Here is a 21940-nt window from a genome sequence, read left to right as displayed (position 1 = left end):
AGAAAAGGCACTACGAGGATGCTAATATTTGCATCGCATATCCCCAGCTGGTAGCAGGAGGAGGAGAGAGCCACCGCAGAGGAGGGAAAAAACAGAGCCATTGCAGTTTGTGCCTTGGTCCGTGCATTTTCCTGCCTATCGGTTGCTGTGGGGGCCTGCGCAGCAAGCGTTGGTCTCTCCTGATGCTCTCCGCGTTCCTTGGGGAGGTGTTTGCAGTTTTGGTTTCAATGCTGGCTGGGGATTATGCGGGGAGGGAAAATAAACAATTATGCCACCCCTCAGTGCACACAAACACACTGCCAGGAGCCGACTGCACTGTGGGTAAAATGACTCCAAAATTGTGTGTAATGAGTAGGAAAAGATTAGAGACAGCTCTTGCTATGCTGAAAATTGACATTAGCGGAGGGGGGAAAAAAAGAGAGGGGGGAAAAAAAAACCCCTCTCTTTACTAGTCGGCCTAGGAGGTCTAATTCAAGCCGTAAAATAAATAAATAAATAACATAAATAAAGGCATATCACAATGGTATTGGTGGTTTCCCCAATGAGCTCTATCTGGCCGGAAGGCTATTCAGCATAATGCAAAATTAAATTATAAAAACTGGCTTGAATATTTAGATGGAGGATCCATTTGGAAGTGGTTTATTTAGGCGAACCGGCAGTGACCCACAACGGGGAGACATCAAGCGTGAAATTTACTGGAAATTAGCACCAGGGTCTTGGACTCGGCATGAATAGTTTGATAGCATGCAAATCCCCGCGACATTAAACTGCAGCGCTGCTTGTGCTACAGGGTCACTCGCAGTTGGTTTTTCATGTTTTACTTATTATTTTTTCCTGGGACAGGTTATAAATAACGATAAAAAAATTTTCAGCAGAATGAAAAGGCTGTTTTAAATCTCTGATTACCTGGATGTTGAATGACGGTATTGCTTGTATGTAATGGGTTTATGAGGGACATTATGTGTCTGCAGCCAATATACGCCTGGTGTTTACCTTCAGGTCCTATCTGATAATCCAGCCAAGCTGATGAGATCTGTTCCAGCTTTGGAGGCTCAGGGCACGCTGCCCGACACTATGGAAATGCAAAAAGCTGTCTGCAGCCTTTCTAGCATGCTTGATGCATCTGACTGCCAATATTTACACATACAGTGTAATGATAACAGCTTCCAGCAGATTTCATGTCTATGTGTAGTAGCCGCTGATGCACACTGCAGCTGAGCAGGCAGGCAGAGAATGGGAAGGTGTGCTGCGAACACTGTCTGCCCTACTGAATAACCAACAACGCTGCTCTTCTAGAGGACTTCTGCAGCATTTCTGTCTTGCAAGTGGCTTATTATGGTGAGGTTTAAATTAATACAGGAATTAAATTTGGCCCACAAGTATTTAATTTTGGTTTTTCCAATCTCAACATAAGCAACTTCTTTGCAAGAACAGTTGTGCAAACAGCCTGCTCTTAAAATGTGTGTGGTGTTCTTTGCTGCACGGATGATGATGGAAGCGACTGGGTTTCGTTTTAAAAATAGTCAGTGGGTTAGTTGCAGTATTAACAGTTTATAAAGTCTGCACTGGGGCTGCACAGGCAGCTCAAGCACAGAGCAGTGGGCACCACTGGGACCTGGCATCATTTACCACCTGCAGCAGTTAAATTTGGTGCAGTTTTCCATTGTAAGAGCGGAGAATGCAGCAAAACTACAAATAAGAGGCAGTTGTCACAGTATGGCAAATGTTTCATAGTTTCACACTCAAATACAATATCGATGTAGATCGGGGAGGTTGTGTGTTCTGATGATTGGGCGTGGGGGCTACAGGCAGGTGTCCTGGCTTGTCTTCGCAGTATTTTTATGATCTTCATCAACTGTCCTTATATTTTTACCTCTTAAAACTATGCATTCTTTACGACTCCCCACTTTGCTGAAGTGGTAAGTGTAGGCAAATTGAACAGTTGAGATGGCGGGAGGGGAAAGCCCTGCAGAAGAGCAGGCTGCTGTTAATGCTAGAGACAGTCGGGACCCCTTCCCTAGCCCGCGGACACTGCGGTTCCCCCGGCTCGTCTCTGGAGCTCAGCAGCTTCTCTGGTCTGGAGCTGTGCATGGTACCATGGGGACCCTTCACTGGTGGTGGTTGATTTTCTCTTCTTTATTTGGGCAAAACTTGGTCTCCATTAGTGGAAGGTGTTACCTTACAGAAAGGGAAAATGCTCTACAACAGAGGTGTTCACAGCCAGACCTGAAACCAGTGCAGCACCAGATCCAGTGACCTCGGGGGAAGTTTTGAGCATGCAAGAGAAGCCAGCACTTGGTGTAAATCCATACATAAAATATTAAGCTAAGGCTGCTGGGCCATTCCAGGAAAATGAAGCGCTATATTGCAGGACCCCAAAAGGAGTAGCTGTGTACAGAACCGCATAGCCGTAAAGTTGATGCTTCTGGATAGCTTTGGCAGTCTGATCCTGAAAGTATTGCAGGCACAGAGATACTTCCCTGACCTTGCTGATGCCACCTGGTAAAGCCGAAAGAGATTTGGAGTTATGCACAGAAAGCATCAAGTTTCTCTCAATTTCTCTGCTCCTCCTCCCTCTACCTTGTTCAAACAAGTAGCGCTTCTTTTTCCTACACTTAACCTGAGTAAAATATATACCCTTGGCAGGAGTGAAAAATGTATTGCTAATTATGCAATTATTTTATTATGTAGCACTAGTAAAAAATGTCTAGTAAAGAATTAATTCAGTTAAAATAATTTGAATCAAGCAATTATTTTCTTAACACTAGAATTAGCTGAAAGTACTTCAAGTGCTTTATTACTAGCACTACATAATAAAATAATTGTGTAATTAGTAATAAATTTGTCGCCCCTTTTGAGGTCTTTTTCTTTGCTCAGGACAAAGGAAAAGGTTGGAGTTTTGTTTGGTTCTCGGTCCCCACTGTCTCTGCCAAATTGACGTTTGTTCGCAATTAGAGGAAATAAGTTGTTCTTTTCTTCATCAGCATTTGACATTTCTTAAATATCATGAATCTCCTTTTCTTGGGTATTTGGACAATGACCTTGCAAATGAACTGGAGAGATCGCATCAGTGCCTATGGTGCTAATCTATATATCTATATCTATATATATATTTACAGAGAGAGATACGCACTTTATATACACCTCTCGCTTGCTTGCTCTATATATGTTAGCCTGTGTATATATATGTAAGAGCGTGTGTGTGTATTTCCCAAAGAGTTAAGTGCTTAACTCTGTTCATGTCAATGCGTAACATTAAACTGGGGTTAAATGACAAGGGGACCTCAGCTGGAGTCTCTTTCTTCCCCGAAAATGATGGCTTTCTCAAGTGATTTTAAGGATTTTAGATGAATGAAAGTGTCTCAGCCTTTTAAAACTATTACTGAAGGCCAGCACATGTGCGTGGTACGTACATGCGACCCACTTAGTTTTTCTGCTCTATGCACTGGTGTTTTAATGGCCAGAAAAAATCAGGCAAATTGGGAGGCGCTAAGCAAAGAACAAAAATGATGAAGGGGATTGAAAATACTGTCCTGGGAGACATGAGGAATGAATACCTATCGTGTGTCTCAGGAAAAAAAAAAAACAAACCACTGAAAAGCCTACTGCTATTTATAGCAAGCCCGAAGGAGTGGAGAGATTATGTAGGGTGATGCAAGGAGTAGTAATATGAAATTAATGGGGATGGGGAAGGAGGAGAAGTTTGGCTGAATACTGAAGAAAATTTTATCTATTTGGCTGCTGAAATGCCCCTAAAGAAGTAGTAGATTCATTGTTTGGGATTTCTAAACGAAAGCTTTAAAAAGCACTGGGAAAGAAATGTAGGATACAGTCCTGTGTGAACAAAGAGATGGAGTAGATGATACTAATAAGTATTTTTCATTTCTTGTATATTTGATTTGATACTTCTATATATAATTACATGTAACAAAATATATGTATTCGAGGGTGCCTGTTTCCATTATAAACGGTATCCATTATAAGCTATATCGTCTCATATAAATTCTTTTGCCTTCCTTTTTTCTCTTTTATTTAAATCACCTTTGGGGCTGATATTTTCAATCTACTGTCTTTACACAGTGGAGTTGTTCTTATTAATTTTGAGCAAAATGCCTTAAACAAATTTTAATGCAAGAAGAGAAGAACGCTATTTCACATCTGAACCCTTCCCACATGCTGATTTTTATAAAGATGTGCTGCCGTTAGGTGTGCCATGCACGTTATGTGAATCGTGATACAGGTCCATGGTAGCAAGTCTGAAAGTGGGCAGCTGTGCTCGTGTTGAGTACAGAAGTACCTGACCTGACTTCCAGAACTGCTGAAATACTAATTGGCTTGGCTGGCAAGCAAGGGATGGATTATCTCCAGGACACATGGTGTAGGACTGGCTGGTGTGAACCGAGGAGCCTGCCGTTCATGTTTTGTGAATAGATGTGGTTCCACTGGAAGTAACTGGACCAGATCTCCAGAGTGGAGGTCCAGTGTCTGCGAGCAGGTCTGATGTGGGAACATCTCCTTTCTCAGTCTGTCTTGCCCAGTTCAGATAACACCAGCCAGAGCTTACAGTACGGTAGCAGGAGGTGGTTAGAAGAGCTGAATAATTGTGTTTTTTTCCCAGTTTGCCCAAGCGTGGCAGGGCTGAAGCACTGACATGCTATGTCCTTCTTCTGCAGACATGTATGACCAAGTGATCAAGTTTGGTGCCTACATTGTGGACAGCCTGAGAGAATATCATCAACCCGTGCTTATTTACATCCCACCGCAAGCGGAGCTGAGAGGAGGATCCTGGGTCGTGATTGACCCTACCATTAATCCTCGTCATATGGAGATGTACGCAGACCGAGAAAGCAGGTACGGCAGCTTTCTCCTCCCTCCGTAACCACCTGCTCTGAGGCCTAATTACCTGGCTGAGTGAGAAGCCCTCAGCTAAGAGTCTGCCAGTTTGTTACTGAAAGGGGCTGACCACTTTCCAGTTGTAACCTGTGTCTCGGAGGAGTTTGCTGTGTAGTGATCCCAGCTGGGACAATTTGGATCGTCTCCTGACTCAGACTTAGATGGGGGTAAATTCTGTAGCCGGTGTCAGCCAGCCTCTGTGGAGGTTCATTACTAACATTCACAAAGTACAAGTGCTTTGGATTTTTTTTTACCATTCTGGTATTTCCACACACTGCTTTGCACTTTGAAACAAGTGCCTGTGTATGCAATTTTGCAAATTAAATAAGTGTAAATAAGTGTGTACTTTAAAATCCCTGAGTGTTGTACTACCTGTCATATGGGCACTTGGGTAGTTGCACTTTTTTAATTAAATACAACTTGTGTAAGTGAGGTTCCAGGTACTGGTGGTTCAGGATGTAAAACTGCAGGCAAACTCTTGGAAGCAGGTTTTTTAAAGTATTTTAAAGAATCTCTGAAATAGATACTATTTGGAGGAAAAAGCCAGCCCTACCTGGGCTATCTGTAGGAGATAAAAGGAAGGTGGATAGAAGGACAGCATGAATATTGTGCTGTCAGGGTGTCCACTCAATTCCTACCGTCTCAGCAGGGCAAAATTCCTGGGGAGCCGCTCCAGGGGGGAGAAAAAAAAAAGTGTGTGTGGGGAGGAGCTGAAAAGATGCCCTTTCCAGGTGCCCATTTCCCTTGCCCTTCCCAGCTGCATTTTGCTTCTGGTGGGATGCTTGCCTCTCTGTCTGTTCTAAAGAAGCGAGACAGAGAGACCTGTGGTCTGTTGGCCTTGGTATTTCCTGCATCTTGAGCAAACATTGTCTAATCTTTGCCTCCTGGAAGTCGGAAATTTTTGCTGTTCTTAGAAATGTGGAGCCTGTTTGCTTCACAGTCAGACACAGCATGAGCAGGATTTCTACAAACCGCTTCCCCCAGCACGTGTTTTTTGGGGTGCATGCAGGAACAACTCCCTCCCGCTGCTTCTGCCCTGTGCCTTTCTAGGATGCCGGCAGCGTGAGCTCGCCTCTCAGAAATCTCAACCCAGCTCCTGACCTTGCAAGACATCAGGAAGGACCATGTGTGGTTTGCAGAGCTGTAGTTGGACTCTACAGGTCTTGAGCTCCAGTAGCCAAGAAAGAGATCATTTTGCAAAATATGTCATCCTGCCCCTAAGTACTGTTATGCATTGGTAGTAATTCTCATCGCTGTTGCTGTTCATAACCCTCAGTGCTGACTTTCCTCCTCGTCATCACTCCCGCCCGCACAGTTAAAGACTGAAGAGATTTTATTTACCAAGCCCAAGTTTCAAATCACGTGCTCCTCTGTCTTTGACCTGGGAAGTGGGCAGGATCTCTAATGAAAATGGCTGGTTAATTGGTTTGTTTCATAAAGCTTACCTACCTTTTGAAAGAGCTTTCAGGTCACAGCTCAAAAGAGACTGCCGAAGAGCATTGCTTGTACCAGGCTGTACTATGTACTGCTGGACAGACGTGTTTCTGTGAAGCCTGGTGTGCATTTGTGGCATTGGATAAATAATAGCTAAGACTCTCTCTTTCTTGTTCTCTCTTTCTCTTTGTTTTGTCTCCCTCCCCGCCTTCTCTTCTCTTCTTTTTTTTACATACTTTCTAGATAACATTGAACCATTCCATTTTGTGTTTCCCCTTGTCTGATGACCTGAAAGTGCCTTTCTTTTCTCTTTTCCCATCACTGATCAGAGGAGGAATCCTGGAACCAGAGGGGACAGTAGAAATCAAATTCCGCAGGAAGGATCTGGTGAAGACGATGAGGCGAGTGGACCCCATCTACATCCACCTGGCAGAGCGGCTAGGTACGTCTGCGCGGGGGCTGGCGGAGCAGTGATCCGTTCAGCTGGTGGCTAATGAATGTGTTTATAGACCTTAAAAAGGGGCACTGAGGCATTTTATCAAATTCATGATAATTTTTATTTACTGTCATCTAACTTGGGAAGAAAACCAGATGAGACAAGCTGCATGTATGTACATGTGAGAGAGACGATATTCATGTGCATTTAGCCTACCTAGGGTGTGTGTAATGTAGTGTCTTTTTGAACTGATTTTTTTTTTTTAATTGAATGGGTCTTACAACAGACGCTTATTACAGATGCTTGAGTCTAGTTTCCGTCTCAGCAATTGCTCAGCTCACTAAAAGCTCGTGTGCCAAACCTTCAGCTGGTGTCATTTGGCATAACTAAGAATTTAGTCAAAGACGTTTTGGGCTGCTGGACTGTCACTGTGTGTCTGAGGTAGTTTTGAGTAATGGTATCTGTCTGCTCTTCAGTTTCAAGAAAATAAAAACATCTTCTTCACCTCCTCAGTAAAGTATGGGGTGATCTGCAGGGCTCAGTGGCTAGAACGTCACTGCGTGTGTTGTATTATTACTGTGCCTTTCGTTCCAAATGATCCCAGTGCCTGGTATATACCCAACAACCCAAAATACGGAGTGTTCAGCAAAATGCACTTAATATCAGATATGTACTCTCTCAGGGGAATAGACTCTTTAAATAGTTCTTTACTAGCTCTTACTATAAGAGTATAATCTTACAGAGCCTCTTTTTACCTCCAAAATTGACTACATTTCAGTAGTGGAAGCAGCATGCTACATGGGTATGGTTTGAATTCATAAAGCCTTTTGGGATCCTTCAGGAGGAAAAGCATTCTGCAAATGACTGATAAATTGTGGCTATTGCTGCAGTTACATTTTATTATTTGGCTTTTTTTAATTTATAGCAGTGCAACAATTTATATACAAAACAACCATTCTGATATGCCTTGGGAGGAGAATAATAATTGTAAAGGGTGTGGGGAGTGTTAAGAATCAGACTGCTTTCTGCAAATCAGGTTCTTACTGATTTTCTCTTTTTTTAATGATAGTATTTTGACACTCTCTTTGTTTTCTCTCACTGTGCCGATTGCTTTCTGGGCAAGAAGCAGGTTAGCAGGTGTTTGAGTTTTGCAGACCAGCACAAGGCAGCAGTTTTCTCCGAGTTCAGATCTTGCTCATGTACATTATGTGTTACTGCGTGAGAGAGCGGGCACGGATTCAGGATGGATGTGTTGTTCTGTCTGCCCGTGTCTGTTGGAATTAAAAACCAGTTTTAACGTTTGTAGTTGCAGCAAGGAGATCCTTTTCACACAACTTCACTTTGGACCTATGTTAGACTTGACAGTGTTCCTTTAGGAGCAAACAGATCTCCACCAAATCATGGTGACCCAGCACAGGGTCCCAACAAATGCTCTCCTAAGGTGTTCCACACTTCACAGTGTAAAGGCTGCAGTCAAGGTCCTTACGCAGGCAGGGCTCACAGCTGCACCTCCTGCGGGTGCTTGCACCTCCGCGTCCGAGGCAGGAGAGCTGCCTCTGCGGTGCGCAAGTCTCCAGGGGAAGGAGAAATCAGATGTGTGGTTAGAGAAGGCAATATGCTGAGCAGTCAGCTCAGGTCCATGCAGACAAATGGCACTACGGCAGGAGCGCTGTTTCTGAGAGTATTTACCTTCGCCCCACCGTAACGAGCACTGGCTCTGCTGATGAACAAACCAACCTACTGCCTCTGCAAAGAAACGGTGTCTTCTGTGCGGTGACTGCAGGATGAATCCTTTCCCAGGAGCAGAGTCACTGGCTGCGGACAAAGAAGGCTGCCAGACTGTTTAAATCCTGAAGCAGTGCAGGAAGGTGGGGAGCAGAGCAATGCGAGCTTAGTCACTGTCGGTGGTCCCTCCAGAGGGTCCGTCGCCCAGACTGGGTGCAGGATGCCTGCAGAGCACCCTTGAATCACACCGGTGGGACCTGCACCAGCATCCCCGGAAAAAAATGCAGGGAGAAAGAGGGGATACAGTTTTCTGCCAACAGTCTCAAAAATCCAACACCACCCTGTGTGAGGAGGCAGGAGCCGGTTCAGGGTTTTTTTTCCCTCTTCCTCTACAGGGTAATTACTCCCAGCAAACTCCATACACTTTAATTAAAATGACTGCAACACAAGAGCAAGTCACTTACAACTGTACATACAGAGAGCTCTAAAAGCTTCAGTCACTGATAAGCATCTCACTTAGATGGCTCGTAATTGCTCCCAACATCGGGCGATCATTGCTGTTGTTTTGCCACTAATTCTGTACCATAGCAGGAAAGCCAAGATTGCAGGACACAGTGAATTGCATAATTTTTTTTTTGCTGGTTTTCTTTCTGGCCAATTTAAAATTTGTCAAAGTCGGTCTTCTTCTGGATCACTGCCCTTTGATATTTCGCGCACTCCATTTGCCACAAACAAGCCGCAGGGCCGCAGTTCATGCTGACTCCAGCAGAAGCAGAGAAAGCTCCATTTATCTTACACTGCCTGCTGAATTCTTACTCATTAGCTGGGGGTTCACTGCCTCTCTTTAACCCCTGAGTGGCTGTCATCCCTCCCTGGAGCTGCTGAATAGCGGGGGAAAGGGAGATGCTCTCAAACCTGTGCCTGTTGCGGAGGGGTGGGGAAACAGGGCGACGGTGGTCTCATTCCAGGCGTCTGGAGACACTGGGGTTGGACTTGCAATTGGGGAGTGTGAGAGCAGAGAAGGCTGGCAGATATTGAATAATTTGACATAAATCTGCTCATTATCAATTCTCCAGCACTATTGCTGAAATGTTTATTAGCCCCATGTTTTATTAAAATGTCACTCAGAGTTGTGCTATTACAAACCAGCAAACAGCGTGGAGCAAAGGGCGAGGAAAGCAAGGATATCCTGCCCAGGAGCACGTTTCCACACTGAGTAGGTGTGCAAGGAGAACGGTGATTGCCTAGGAATGTAGAAACGATTCAGATTGCAAGCCTCCGGCCATAGTTAAAAGTCTGGAGATTCAATTTTATTTTATTTATTTATTACAATTAGAGTAAAACATTTCGGAGTGGAATAAAAATTAGCTTTGTCATGCAGATTCTGGGCATGCGATGTGTCAGTTGGACAGTGTAATGTACACAAAAATTTGGTGGAATATGAATGAAAGGAATGGCAAAATGGCTCCAGTTAGAGGGAGGTTGGATATTACATTTTCACATTTCTCTTATCAGGTAGTATCTCATAGTAAAAGGGAAGCATCTGTTCATCCTGATATACGTTGTAATAGCGTGCATATCCTCTTCAGCCGATCCTGTAAAATAGTTGGCTGTGTGCTGGCATGCATCTTTAATTTTATTCGAAATTATACGCCCATTTTGCATTTGTCTGTATACGTTGTACAAGGTGCAGGAGAGGGGAGAAGCAGCTCCACGTGTAGGACAGCAGCACTTTGGGAAGTGGGAGGCAGAGGTTGTTTTCTGCACCACCACTGATGCTGTAGACAACCTTTAACCTGCCACAGGTAATACTACCAGTCAGCCTGTGGTGCTGGCTTCTGACTTGCTTTGCACTTTGTTTGGCTAAAGAGCGTGCAAAACTTTTCTTAAATTTCCAAGTAATGAGTGAACACTCAAGCACTGAACCCTTAACTCCACTGTAGCATAGCAGGGCCTTTCTGCAAATCGACGTGCCGGGGTGCGGTACCAGGAGTGAACTCGCAGGTGCCCCCTGGCCCCGACTGTACCCGCTGGTGAGGACTTTGCTGCTGGTGACCTGGGGACAGCCCTGACGCTGTCTTGAGTGGCTGGAGACTTCCACCCCGTGACCTGTCTCGTTCCAAGCTTTAGCTTGGAAAGTTAGATTGCAGTTCTGAAGTCTGGTAATTCTTTTCTAGGGTTTTTTGTTTGTTCAGTGTTGTAATTAATCAAAATGCTGGTTGTTTTCTTGAGCAACAACTAAGAAAAATGCTGCTGTTGTGATTCCATCTCTCATGAAGTCTTGGACAAATGCAGTCAGTGTGGTTGTAACTTTGTCTTTTTAGGCGATGCTGATTTCCAGTAACTGCTTCTATGTGCAAGTGCTGCTGCATTTAAATTGTTGTTAATTCACAATCATGAGTCTCGAAGAGCAAGTACTGATTTCTGTCAGCTCCTTCATGACAATTGGCATCTTCAGTATCCTCCCAGGAGGGCTGTAGATGTTTCCCCCAAAATAGGAAATTTTCCGAATTACATACCTGCCACACTTTGCCCATTTGCTCTGATGCCAACATGAGTGAGGCCTTAGGAGCAAAGAGCTGGAAAGGACTAGGATATACAAGGATATTTCAAGCCCGTGTCATGAGCATGTGTGACCTTCCCTGCTGTTTCATGTTGCATCTTTATAACATAAATCCTACTGAATATTTAGTGAAGCAATTACAAGCAGTCTCATTTAAAGAAACAAGCGACAATCCAAAAATGCCCATCTCTCCTGGGAGGTGAGTGGCTCTGAGCGACCTTCCTTCTCCCCTCTGGAGCGGCTGCCTCCAGCTGGGGTGGGAGATGTCGCCTGGGCAGCTCGGACACGGTTGGCATTCTTGCTGCCTTTGCTGAATTTGTGTCTGGCAAGAGCTTTGTTAAAGGCAGAGGAAGAGAAGGTGAGATTCAGGTGGGAGGATTATTGTTGCAGGTGTGGAAATTAGATGGGACAGTCATAACCTGGGTTAAAATGGACATTGGATGCAGAGTAACTGCTGTACTTCTCCAGAGTTCGTTTCTTAAGGACCCTTCCAGCACATGCTGCAGTGGGATTTAACTGCTTTGCTGAAAAGAACGGCCACAAGCAGATGCCAAGAGAAACTGAACTTAACGTGGGTTTTTCGGTGTTACCTGGGGAAAAAAAAGTCCTCAGATTTGCCTGTAGTAATTGTAACATTGAGATAATCAAGTCGTTATTAATGCTCCTTTGTAGTCTGGAAAGATAGCTACTGTTTAGGTTGTAAAAGTCATCTTTGAAAATCATAGGTGTGGGGTAATTTGGCAGAGTCAAGCATGTATGTGAGCAACTGAGGTGTGGATGGAGGCACCAAAGGAGGTCCCATCTGGTCTCTGCAGCGGTGGGTCACGGGCACGTCCTCGCCTTGTCGTTCAGAGGAGGAGGCTTGCTGCTGCGGCCGAGGGGGGGCTCTGCGTCTTGGGCGTGCGCTCCGCACGCTCACACTCGCCGACGCTCGTGCCTCTGCTGTGTCGCTGGCGGGGTGCGATGGGCTGGAGCCTGGGTTGGAGCCGTCTGCGTTGCCCAACTCCCGGCGTGCAGAGCCTGAGAGTAAGCGTGAGGGCCGTCTCCACAAATCGGTTGGGTCAGAGGCCTTGATGCTGGGCTTTGCCCAGGTCTTTGAGTGCATGTTTGAGGAAGAGGCAAGAAAATGGACAAGTAAATGCTTGGCCATGCTGAAGCTGTGTGCCGAGGGTGTGGGAGAAAATCCCACATTTCAACAGCTTAGAAACCGTAAACCATCAAATTGATTCAGAAGCTGCCTGGCTTTCTGCAATCAGAGGGAACCTACAATAACATTTCTTGAAGTCATTTTGTCTAACCTGTTAAACTGGTCATATTTAAAAAAAGCACTTTGCTACTAAATGTTATGGGAAGCCGTGATTCATGGTCCTGCCGAGCCATTTCCGTCTGGCAGGAACTTTATTAAAGGCAGCCCGCGCCCTGCCACCGCAGCGGGCTGCAGTCACTGCAGGACACCGCGCTGTCGGCGGCTCCCTCTGCCAGGCACATACATCGGAGGGATGCTCGGAGACGCTGCTTACTTCAGAGGAGATTTTTTGTTTAATGGGACACAAATCAAAATAGTTTAGATGTTGCTTTCCCTGCCGTGATGCTTTCCCTTAACTTTTGGAGAGGAGTATAAATGATATTCAGTATCAGAGCGCTTTACAGGAGAGGTCTCTCCGTGGATTTATTGAGGCAGCTTTTCCATTTGTCTGCACGGGGAGGGCAGCTCCTCTGAAGCCTTCCTCCATGATCGCGGGCTGTAAAGCACACCCGCGTGTCCGTGCTGCAGCGGCCGGAGGTGCTTCTCTGCAGGGTGGTTAAAGGGCTGTTTCTGGCAACCGGAGTATTTGGCATTTATTGTTCTGTGCCACCGGGATACTGAGAGCCCATACCTGAGGTCTGGGGGCCTATTCCGGGCTGCAGGACACGGAAGGAGGAGTTTGTAACCCCGAAAGCCAGGCTGTAGCCGCTGGCTGGGGAGGCTGGCGTCGCCCTGCGGAGAGACGGCAGAGATGAGCACAAGCCAGGGCCGGGATGATGGGGGAGAGAGGCAGGCGCGAGCTACCAGCTTCTTCCAGGAAGTATTAGGGAACATTTTAGGTTAAAAACTTCTTATGTGTAGTTTTAAACTATTTTTTGTTGGTTTAACCCAGGTATGTTTGAGCAGAGGGTTTTAGCAAGGGCAAATCCCTTGCCTGTTGTTCGTGAGGAATTTTTGTACGGTGAAGGACATTTTAAGACCTCGGACATTGCTCTTTTGACCTCGGAAGAGACACTCTCATCTTTTTGGTACCCTGATGTTATTGCTTCCCCAGGGCGTTTTTTCAACTTGTTTAAGGCAGTTTTGCTACTGATTGAAAAAAAAAAAAGAGAAAAAAAGAAAAGACACCATAGAACGAAGAGGTCTTGGTGCATTTACCACTGTGGGTAGGCTTTAAAGGTGTTGAGAGCCAGATTACATTTACCTGGCCTCTTCCGATCATGCCAATGGCTGCGATCATACCAGCACTATATATAGATACAAGCGTACTTGGAGACTGCAGAGCAAACTGCAATCCAAGATAAATGTGACATTTTATGGCACTTAAGAGTGCTGCCTTAGAAGGTGTCCTGTGCTGCCTGCCAAGTTAGGAAGGTCACACGTGTTCTTTCTTCCTTTAAATTGTCGTCTTGTCTTACCTGCGTGCCCCACCTGCATGCCAAAACCCGCTACACTTTGTGTTTGCATTGTAATGTGGCCGTCTCAGAGTGCTGCTTCTTTTGTTTCTCTATTGATTAGTAGCCGATCCATACCTAGAGGTCTATAATGTTCCTATGATTTAAACTTTAACAGTTTCATTAACTGTCAAGTACCTTTAGAGCAAAGGAATCCCATATTTTAACTCCCCTCTCCTTGCCAGTATAAGATTTGTGGAAGGAGACTTCTTTTTCCAAGAAATAAATAAATAAAGCCCCAGCTTTCTGAAAAACCCTGAGGCCTCAAGATCTGACTAGGAAAGAAAGAAAACCATTCCAAGATATTTAATTGTACAGGGGGCTTACAGGATTGATCGAGAGCTTAGCTTTTTACAATAGTCCAGTGAATAAGAAATGCTCCTGACAAACGATCGATGATGGGATAATCACTCTTTATCCCCCCTCCTCATTGTTACCTTCTTTCTTCCAGGAGAACAGGGTTCAGAAGTCAAAAATCTTTATAGACGCTGCTTTTAAATTAAGCAGAAAATAGACATTGACATATTTGTTAATCTCACCTAAATCATTACTGGGCCTGGCTGGTTTGACTGTACACCGTGAGTGTGGCAGATAGGCCAGAATACATGAGCGTTACTGGCTTAAGTGCATGCATTGCCATTTAAAACAGGGAGGTGTAGGAGCCTGTGAATTTAACATGGATAAATATATATAATTTTTTATTCTGAAGGTTATAAGAGCAGCTTCTCTTAATTAAAACCTTCTTACTAGCAGTTGAAAGGTTAGGTAACATTTGTATTGGTAGGCACATAAAAACATTCCTTCCCTAGAAAGAATCATTGCATGGCTGGCCTGTGTCTTGGAAATGTGCGTGCGTGTGTGTGCGTGTGTGTGTGTGTCTGTTGAAACCTGTTCTGACTTGGAAGAGAAACTCTGGAAGGAAATGAAAAGATAGGTAGTGCAAAGCAGAAGAGAGCAGGGCCTGCATGCAGTGGGCCCCTGAAGGTGGGCTGTGCGTGAGCTGCCGTGCTGCTGCACCCACCGGTGGGAGCCCCTGGGGCACTCGGCCCTTCGGTCCGTCGGCCCCGGATCATCCTGTCTGTGGGAGGTCAGCCAGGGATGCTCAGGGAGAGTAGGCGCATCGTGCAAATGCGGTGTGATGCTTTCCCCAGGATGCCCTCTCAGCTTCCAGCAGTCCTGTGGTTTAGAGGCTTCCTGAGAATAGATTTATATCTGCATCTTCGCGCTTAGAAGCCTGTAATGGGCTTCCCTTGCATGAATTTTTCTGATCACTTTCTGTGAGCCCATTTGTACTTTTGGTACTCAGGACCTCCTGTGGCAATGAGTCCTGCCATCTGATTTTGCACTGTATGAAAATGTTCCCTGTTGTTGGGGTTTTCATAAAGCTTCTGCCTGCTAATTTCATCTGGTTTTGCTGGGAGGGACTTAGATTGCTCTGGCTTCCCGCTGCGATTCCAGAGCCTGCTGTTGTCAGACTGGAGCGTGGCCGTGGAGCTGCTGAGGACCCCCATTGCTCAGCTGTCCTCCTGCCTCTTCCCCAGCCATTGCCTTCCACGTCACCCAGCCTGAAAGCGTGGCAACAATAGGTGTTGATGTAAAGGTAGATGTTGCATTTAATCCCATTGATGTTCCTTCGCAAACAATAAAGATTAAAACGAAAAAAGCTCGGTGGTGTTCACACACCACAAAATGCAGTCATGATACTCAGGCTACAAGACAACAAGGAAAGAACCGTTGTCCTCCGGCTGAATCACGGCACCAGCTTTCGTTCCAGGTTCTCCCGTTGACTCCTTGTGCTACTGGGTAGGACACTTCTTTGTTTTATATCTCAGCTCCCCTCTGTACACTGAAGACGCAATCACGCTTGCCTGTCTCCCGGCGCAGGGGCGGTTATATTAACATTTGAATGGAAGGTGCTGTAGGATAGCTGAATGTTACAACCCACCAGTCCTCGGAGCAAGACTCCTCCATGACCCGGCTTCAGATTGCCAGCGACCTCGGCTTTAAAAGGGGAGGCGGGATGGGAGGCAGCTGTCTCTGAGGCCGTGAACTTGCAACCAGAGCTTCTGGTGTGGGTGGGAGGTTAAAAAATGGCACAATTCAGCAGAGTATCCAGTACCATATAATTTGGCTCAGATTGCAATCTTTGCTTAAATTGAACTAAGATTGGCTCTGAATACTCTGCCTCTGCCCAAGGACCTCTTGCACATGTGTTGGTGAGGCAGTGTAGAAGCATCAGCCGACTTCTGGGCCAACTTTGACCTGGTGTAAATTACCGTAGGCTCAGCAGAGAGTTACACTGATGGGTACGCTCCCTGTGGCCTGTTACAGGGAGAAAAGGGGATTTACGTTCTCGGTTTGATAAAGGGGCAGCTGCGGGAAGGAGCACCGTGTTCTGCAGGAAGCAGCAGGAGCTGCAACGTGCCTCCACAGCGCTTCCCTTGCCTGGCTTAGTCTGGGTCAGGCAATTCCGAAATTAATCAGAAACTGTTTAATGCGTGTTTTTGTTTTAATCAAAGTTAATTTTATCTGAGCTCAATGTTATAAAATAAATTAAAAATCATGAACTCCACAAGACATTATCTTCTTGACACAGTTTTATTCTTGTCCATCATGGGAGCCCGTGGTTGAGACTAGTGTGTGCCGACCACTGGTAAACTGAGCGGGAGCAGTTTTGGCGTCTCTAGCCTAACTTGTGTGTTTTCCTTAATGAGGCAGTGGCTCTAACAGCTACTGGCAGGAGCCAGCCTGCAGGAAAGCTTGAAATTGTGTAGGTCATTTTACATTGTCCATGTTTCTTGCTGAATGAACTGCGTCTTGGGACATTATTCTTTTTTAGGAGTAAGTCCAGTAAATGTCACTTAATTGATGGCTCAGCTCATTGGCATTTAAATGGAATAGAGCTTCCATGGTGAAAACTCCTTTGAAGCTCTTACCTGAATATCGGTGGCAGGAAATCTGGGCTGGAACACTTATATTTGGCTCAAGACTCTGCTTGGTGTTGCTGGGAGCTGAGGGTCTGGTGTTTGTCCTGGCCAAACGCAGTCTGGGTTTTGCCTGTACGCAGGAACAGAAGAAACCTCCATTCTCCCTCTGGCCTGTTCAGAGCTGCTTTGACCCCGCTCTGCTTTACCCTGTCAAAGGTCTCTGATGTGTAGCTGTGCTTGCTTGCAGGGACCCCCGAGCTGAGCCCTGCTGACCGAAAAGAGCTGGAGACCAAGCTAAAGGAGCGGGAGGAATTCCTGATTCCCATTTACCACCAAGTAGCCATTCAGTTTGCTGACCTGCACGACACCCCCGGCCGGATGCAGGAGAAGGGTGCCATAACTGTGAGTGTCATGGAGCTTTCCTTGGGGACATAGCTGGAGGGTTTGACACACGTGGGAAACGGTAACCCTCAGTGGGGCAAGCCGCTGCTGGCGACAGCAGGATCAGAGAAATTTGTCATCCTGCAGGGCTGCAAATAAACCTCTGCCCCAATGACTCTTGCCACAGGAGCAAACCCTCTCCACCTGCCAGCTGTTTTCTGCCCCCAGAACACAAGCACATCATGTTTTCTCGCACCTTTACCTGATCTGTGTCCATTTGAGACCCCACATTTTCTGGGCTTTGCCAGTTGTCATTAGTGACCGCATCAAAAGCCCCACAGAGCACGTTGCAGAAGAGAGGGCAGGGAAGGCGGTGAGCCTGTACCCGTGGGGACCCTCAGCAATGGGGCGGGCTGTAACGGCACAGCTGGAGGCCAGCTGTCATGTCAGGGTTCGAGCCCTGGCCGCTTAGATTTTCCTACTTCCCTCTCCCCTTGAATGTGAGTGTCTTGGGCTGTGCTGCTCGTCTGGGGAGCTGTGTCTTTTTTTGCAGAAGGGAGCAGACTTCTGGGAGACAAGGGAGGCTGGAAGTAGCTGCCGGTGACCAAATGGTATGACAGGGTGGAAGTCTTCAAAGCTCAGACGTGGGAGTCTTTGTATTTCTCTTGTGCAAGCGGTATAACTAGGGATATAATGAGTGCAAGCCTTTTTTTGCCATTGCGAATAAGACATACATATTTCCCCACATAAATGTTGTCCCTCACTCATTTCTCCTTCTCCACCTATGTCTTGGGCAGGACGTTCTAGACTGGAAAACTTCCCGTACCTTCTTCTACTGGAGATTAAGACGTCTTCTTCTAGAAGATGTGGTAAAAAAGAAGATCCACGATGCTAATCCTGAGCTGACTGATGGGCAGATCCAGGCTATGCTGAGACGCTGGTTTGTGGAAGTTGAAGGGACAGTGAAGGTAAATGAAAAAGCAGTTTCACCAAGGCGTTAGTCTTTCCTGGGCTTAAGTTCAGTGAAGTTCTCCCAGGTGGAGTTTGATCTCTGGTTTTTAATTGTAATGTCCACAAACATTTCAGGTGATGAAAGAGAACTGGGTAATGTTCCAAGTCATGAGTTGTTTTATGGGGACACTTTTTATAGCAGGTAGAAAAGCAAAATAGTTTTTTTTTCCCAAGCGTGTAGCACTATTGATAGGAAAATCTGAGCATCTCACAAAGACGAACAGCTCGCTCAGCAGAGCAAGGCAGGGCAGTGTGTGGGAAGAAGGTGTGCAGAGGTGCTGCTGTCTGGCAGAACTGGCGGCAGAAATCCCAGGAGTCACAACATAGGCTCTGTACACCAGCCCTGAATATCTCCATCTCCTTGTTTCTGTGCACAGCGTGCCTAAAATAGCACTGCGGAGCTGCTCGTGGTCACAGAGGCTGTTATGGAGGAGCTGTCCGAGCTGTGCAGACCGGTCCCTGCTTACCCTTGGGATCCTCTCTGATGTGAAAGCAGGATTTTTATTTTATTTTTAATTTTACTTTCTTACTGAATAATATCCTCAATCCTGCTCTGTCCCACTGACACTGAGAAGGGTGTGGAGATTCACTGCTTGTATCCAGATGTTTCATCTGGCAGATGTATAGCTGGCCTATCTTACCTGCCTGTCCTGCGGCTTGCAGAGCAGACCGTGGCCGTACTGTCCCCCCTTCCCCTGGGCTGTCCTCGCCTGCCTTCCCTTTCCCCCGGGCCACGAACTTAGAGATGGTGGGGACAGACCGCACGTGCCTGCCGGTCCATCACCATTGCCACGTCTCAGCCCAGGAGAGCCCCTGCCGTTCTTCCGCCAAGCGTCCCACGTCCCCGGGTCGCACAGTGCTTTAAGGCTACGTGGCGTGGCATGCCGTCAAAGGCAGGGACACGGATCAGCTGCAAGATCCAACTGCCAGGGCGTGGGGTGGGGGTGGCCTTGGCACCGTCCGCAGTCCTCATCTGAGAGCTGTGTTGAGGATTTCTTTTTTAATTGTGCTCAAACTCTGAAGCTGGCAATCTTTGAAGAGTGATCTCTGGAGCTGCTCTTAGGTTGTTTTTATCACAGTCCTCCAATCTGAGTTATTTTATTTTATTTTATTTTATTTCATTTCATTTTATTTTATTTTATTTTTAAAGTCACAAACACTCAGGGGTTCCAGAAGAGGGGGGGAAGTGTTCTCTGGAGGGCAGCAGGCTTTCCAAGGTAGCGTCTGAGCGTCTTTAAAAGCGGGCATCTCGTTAGCTAATACATTACACCAATCAAGGAGAGTTATCTTAAGCCACAATTAATCTGCTCCCTGGCATATGTTGATAGGAAAGCATCATGCTGTTTCTTAATTAAAAGCAAACGGATTAAAAATGATTAATAAGAGTATTAAATATTCTCCTAAACTAAAAGCTTTGGGATTCTTGGGTAAATCTAGCTTTACACAGGTCTGCAACCGTAAGGCAGCTTCTTGGTTTGGTTTTTTTTTTTTTTCCCCTTCCCTGAAATCTTCCTAAGTGCCCTACTTTGTATGCAGGGAGCATTTCTGTAATGTCTAGGGGCAGAAGCAAGGAGCAAAACCTAACGAGTTTAAAATAATAAGAAGAAAAAACAATGAAATAAGCAAAATCTTGAGGTTGAAATGACATCACTGATTTAAGAAAGACAATCATATACATAATGTTAAAGGAAAAAAAAAAATCCTAGTTACTTATTAAAGTGTGTCAGGCAGGACCGATGCTGGGGACTGGAATAGGGTCTGCACGTTGGGCTTCCTCATGGCAGGGCTGGCTCTCACCCGTGGGTTTAGCAACACCTTTGTCAACATGGGGAAGGAGCGCTGCTTGTGAGAGTCCCAGGGAAGCGGGAAACAATTTCTTGGACTTTGGAAACGGATAATTAAATATATAAATAAAGGGTGAGCCGTGAGGAGGCTCATCAGTGCGAGCGCTGCCTTTGCGCTCCTCTCTGGTATTGGCAAGGACGGGGGGAAAAATCAGCTTTGTGAAGGCTTGTGACGGGCTGGCGGCTGCCGAGGCGCGGGCACGGCTCTGTTGGGAGAGCAGGAGAGGTGAGGCGCTGCCTCCGGCGGCGTGGCCGGCTGGAGGAACCCGTTGCATGCAGCCAAGCAGAGTCCTGGTAGGGGAGGTATTCTGCTGGCTTCACTGCTGCTGCTCCAAGGGTTTTTCCAGGGCCTTTGCAAATGTGCTGCCCCCCACACCGAGCCTTCACCTTCGGGTGCAAACATCGATCGTGTGCTTCTGCCTCCCGCTCCCCAGCCAGCCCCTGAAATCACCCTGCTCCTAGGGAGGCAGCACGAGGATCAAAGGTGTTTAAGGGTCCCGGGTGGAGCAGGGGTTGCTCTGCTGCCGGCGGCCGCGGGGGCCTGCGCCCGCGCTGGGAGGGTGTCCCTCAGCCCCACGCTGCGCTGCTGCACCGAGCTCATTGTCATTCTGACTTTGACTTCGTTAGTGATAACAGAGAAGGATAGTGCACCTTTAAATGACGAGCTTTGTGTTTAATTACCCAAATAAAATGACATAAATATGAATGAGTGCTAATGGTGGTACTTGCTTTTCCGGAAACCATTAACAAAACGATTCTTAAATGATTTGTAAAGAAAATGAGAGGAGAAGAGAGGAGCGAGAAGGCTATTAGGCGTCTAACACACTCCTGAATTATTATGTAGTCAACTACCTAGCAAATATCAGGTGAAATGATCTTGCAAAAGAAAAAAAGGCTTTTGTTGCCAAGGCTTTTCAGGGATGTGGACAACCCGACCTTCTCGGCAGTGCACGCACCTGCTGAAGGGGCCGTTCGGTTTCTGGGTTGGCTCAGGGATCCCAGGACGGTTGGGGGACACTAACGCCAGGTCAGTCTTTAGGTGAGGGGGACTTGTGGGTCCCGTGACAGCTTAGCGCTGGGAGAAGCCCCACATCAGCCACATCTCTGACCACCCCTGCCCTCACCTCGGGGGCAGTCGTATTTCACCAGAAGTTGGGTATCTGATCACAGAAGGAAACTGGGATTTTAGCTGGGACAGCCTCTGGGGCTGGTGTACAGCGGCAGCTGCTGCCAGCACTGTTGCCTCCCTGTTCCCCTTTAGTCACGTTTATGGAAGGAGATGCAAAAGAAACAGATCATCTTTGGACTTCTGCTAATTGGTAGTTGTGTTTATAGAAGCTGCACACAGGGAAAACCACAGAGGGCTGCCAGCCAAATGTTTTACCCACGGCTGCCAATAATTGCGAGTTAAATTTCGGGAATGGTACGTGGGGAGCGGGAGCGTGCACAGCACTGGGACCTGCCGGGTGACGCTTGCGGTTTGTTTGCAGGCGTACTTATGGGACAGCAATAAGGACCTGGTGGAGTGGCTGGAAAAACAGCTGACAGAAGAAGAAGGCGTTCGCTCAGTTGTGGATGAAAACATCAAATACATCTCGAGGGACTACATCCTCAAACAGATACGGAGGTAAGCCAACTACGCACGCTCTGCCCCTGCAGAACAGGGATTTTAAGAAGTTCAGGCCCTGATCTTGGCCACGTGCGCTTCCCCAGCTGAGGGATCCGTCAGTTCCACACGCATTTCACATTCATTGGCCTTTTTGTGTGGTAAACACATAAAGAGTGTGTGGAAATGCAGTTTCCTTTGGAAATGCAAGTACAGGGGCAAACGTGGAGCTACTGTGAAACAGAGGGATTTGTACAAAGTCTGCATCTCCTGTTGCTCCTGCACAGGCCGTAGTGCTACTGTACGTGCAGGTGCCTTGAGCAAAATCGCAAAGCAGCAGCGCGGAGATCTGCAATATCCAGACCTCCCTGGCCATGCCCGCCCTTTACTGAAACGGGAGCCGTGAAGAGCCAGGGCGCA

General features: G+C 46.6%; 1 protein-coding gene across 10 annotated transcripts in view; it reads left to right on the top strand.

Annotated features, from left to right (window-relative positions):
- Positions 1–21940, top strand: part of ACACA (acetyl-CoA carboxylase alpha) — a 151199-nt gene that overhangs the window by 125652 nt on the left and 3607 nt on the right. For all 10 annotated transcript variants that reach the window (XM_087751911.1, XM_087751910.1, XM_087751909.1 and 7 more), the window contains 5 exons: positions 4674–4851; positions 6657–6769; positions 16926–17080; positions 17857–18027; positions 21405–21541. In XM_087751911.1, the coding sequence (XP_087608037.1) occupies positions 4674–4851; positions 6657–6769; positions 16926–17080; positions 17857–18027; positions 21405–21541 (754 nt within the window). The remainder of the gene's footprint in view (positions 1–4673; positions 4852–6656; positions 6770–16925; positions 17081–17856; positions 18028–21404; positions 21542–21940) is intronic.

The sequence above is a fragment of the Nipponia nippon genome, unplaced genomic scaffold (genome assembly GCF_047370975.1).
Source record: "Nipponia nippon isolate SJK-2023a ecotype South Korea unplaced genomic scaffold, ASM4737097v1 scaffold_15, whole genome shotgun sequence".
In the NCBI taxonomy this organism is placed as follows: Eukaryota; Metazoa; Chordata; class Aves; order Pelecaniformes; family Threskiornithidae; genus Nipponia; species Nipponia nippon.
Note: the sequence above shows the minus strand (reverse complement) of the source record. Positions and strands in the feature narration are given on the sequence as shown.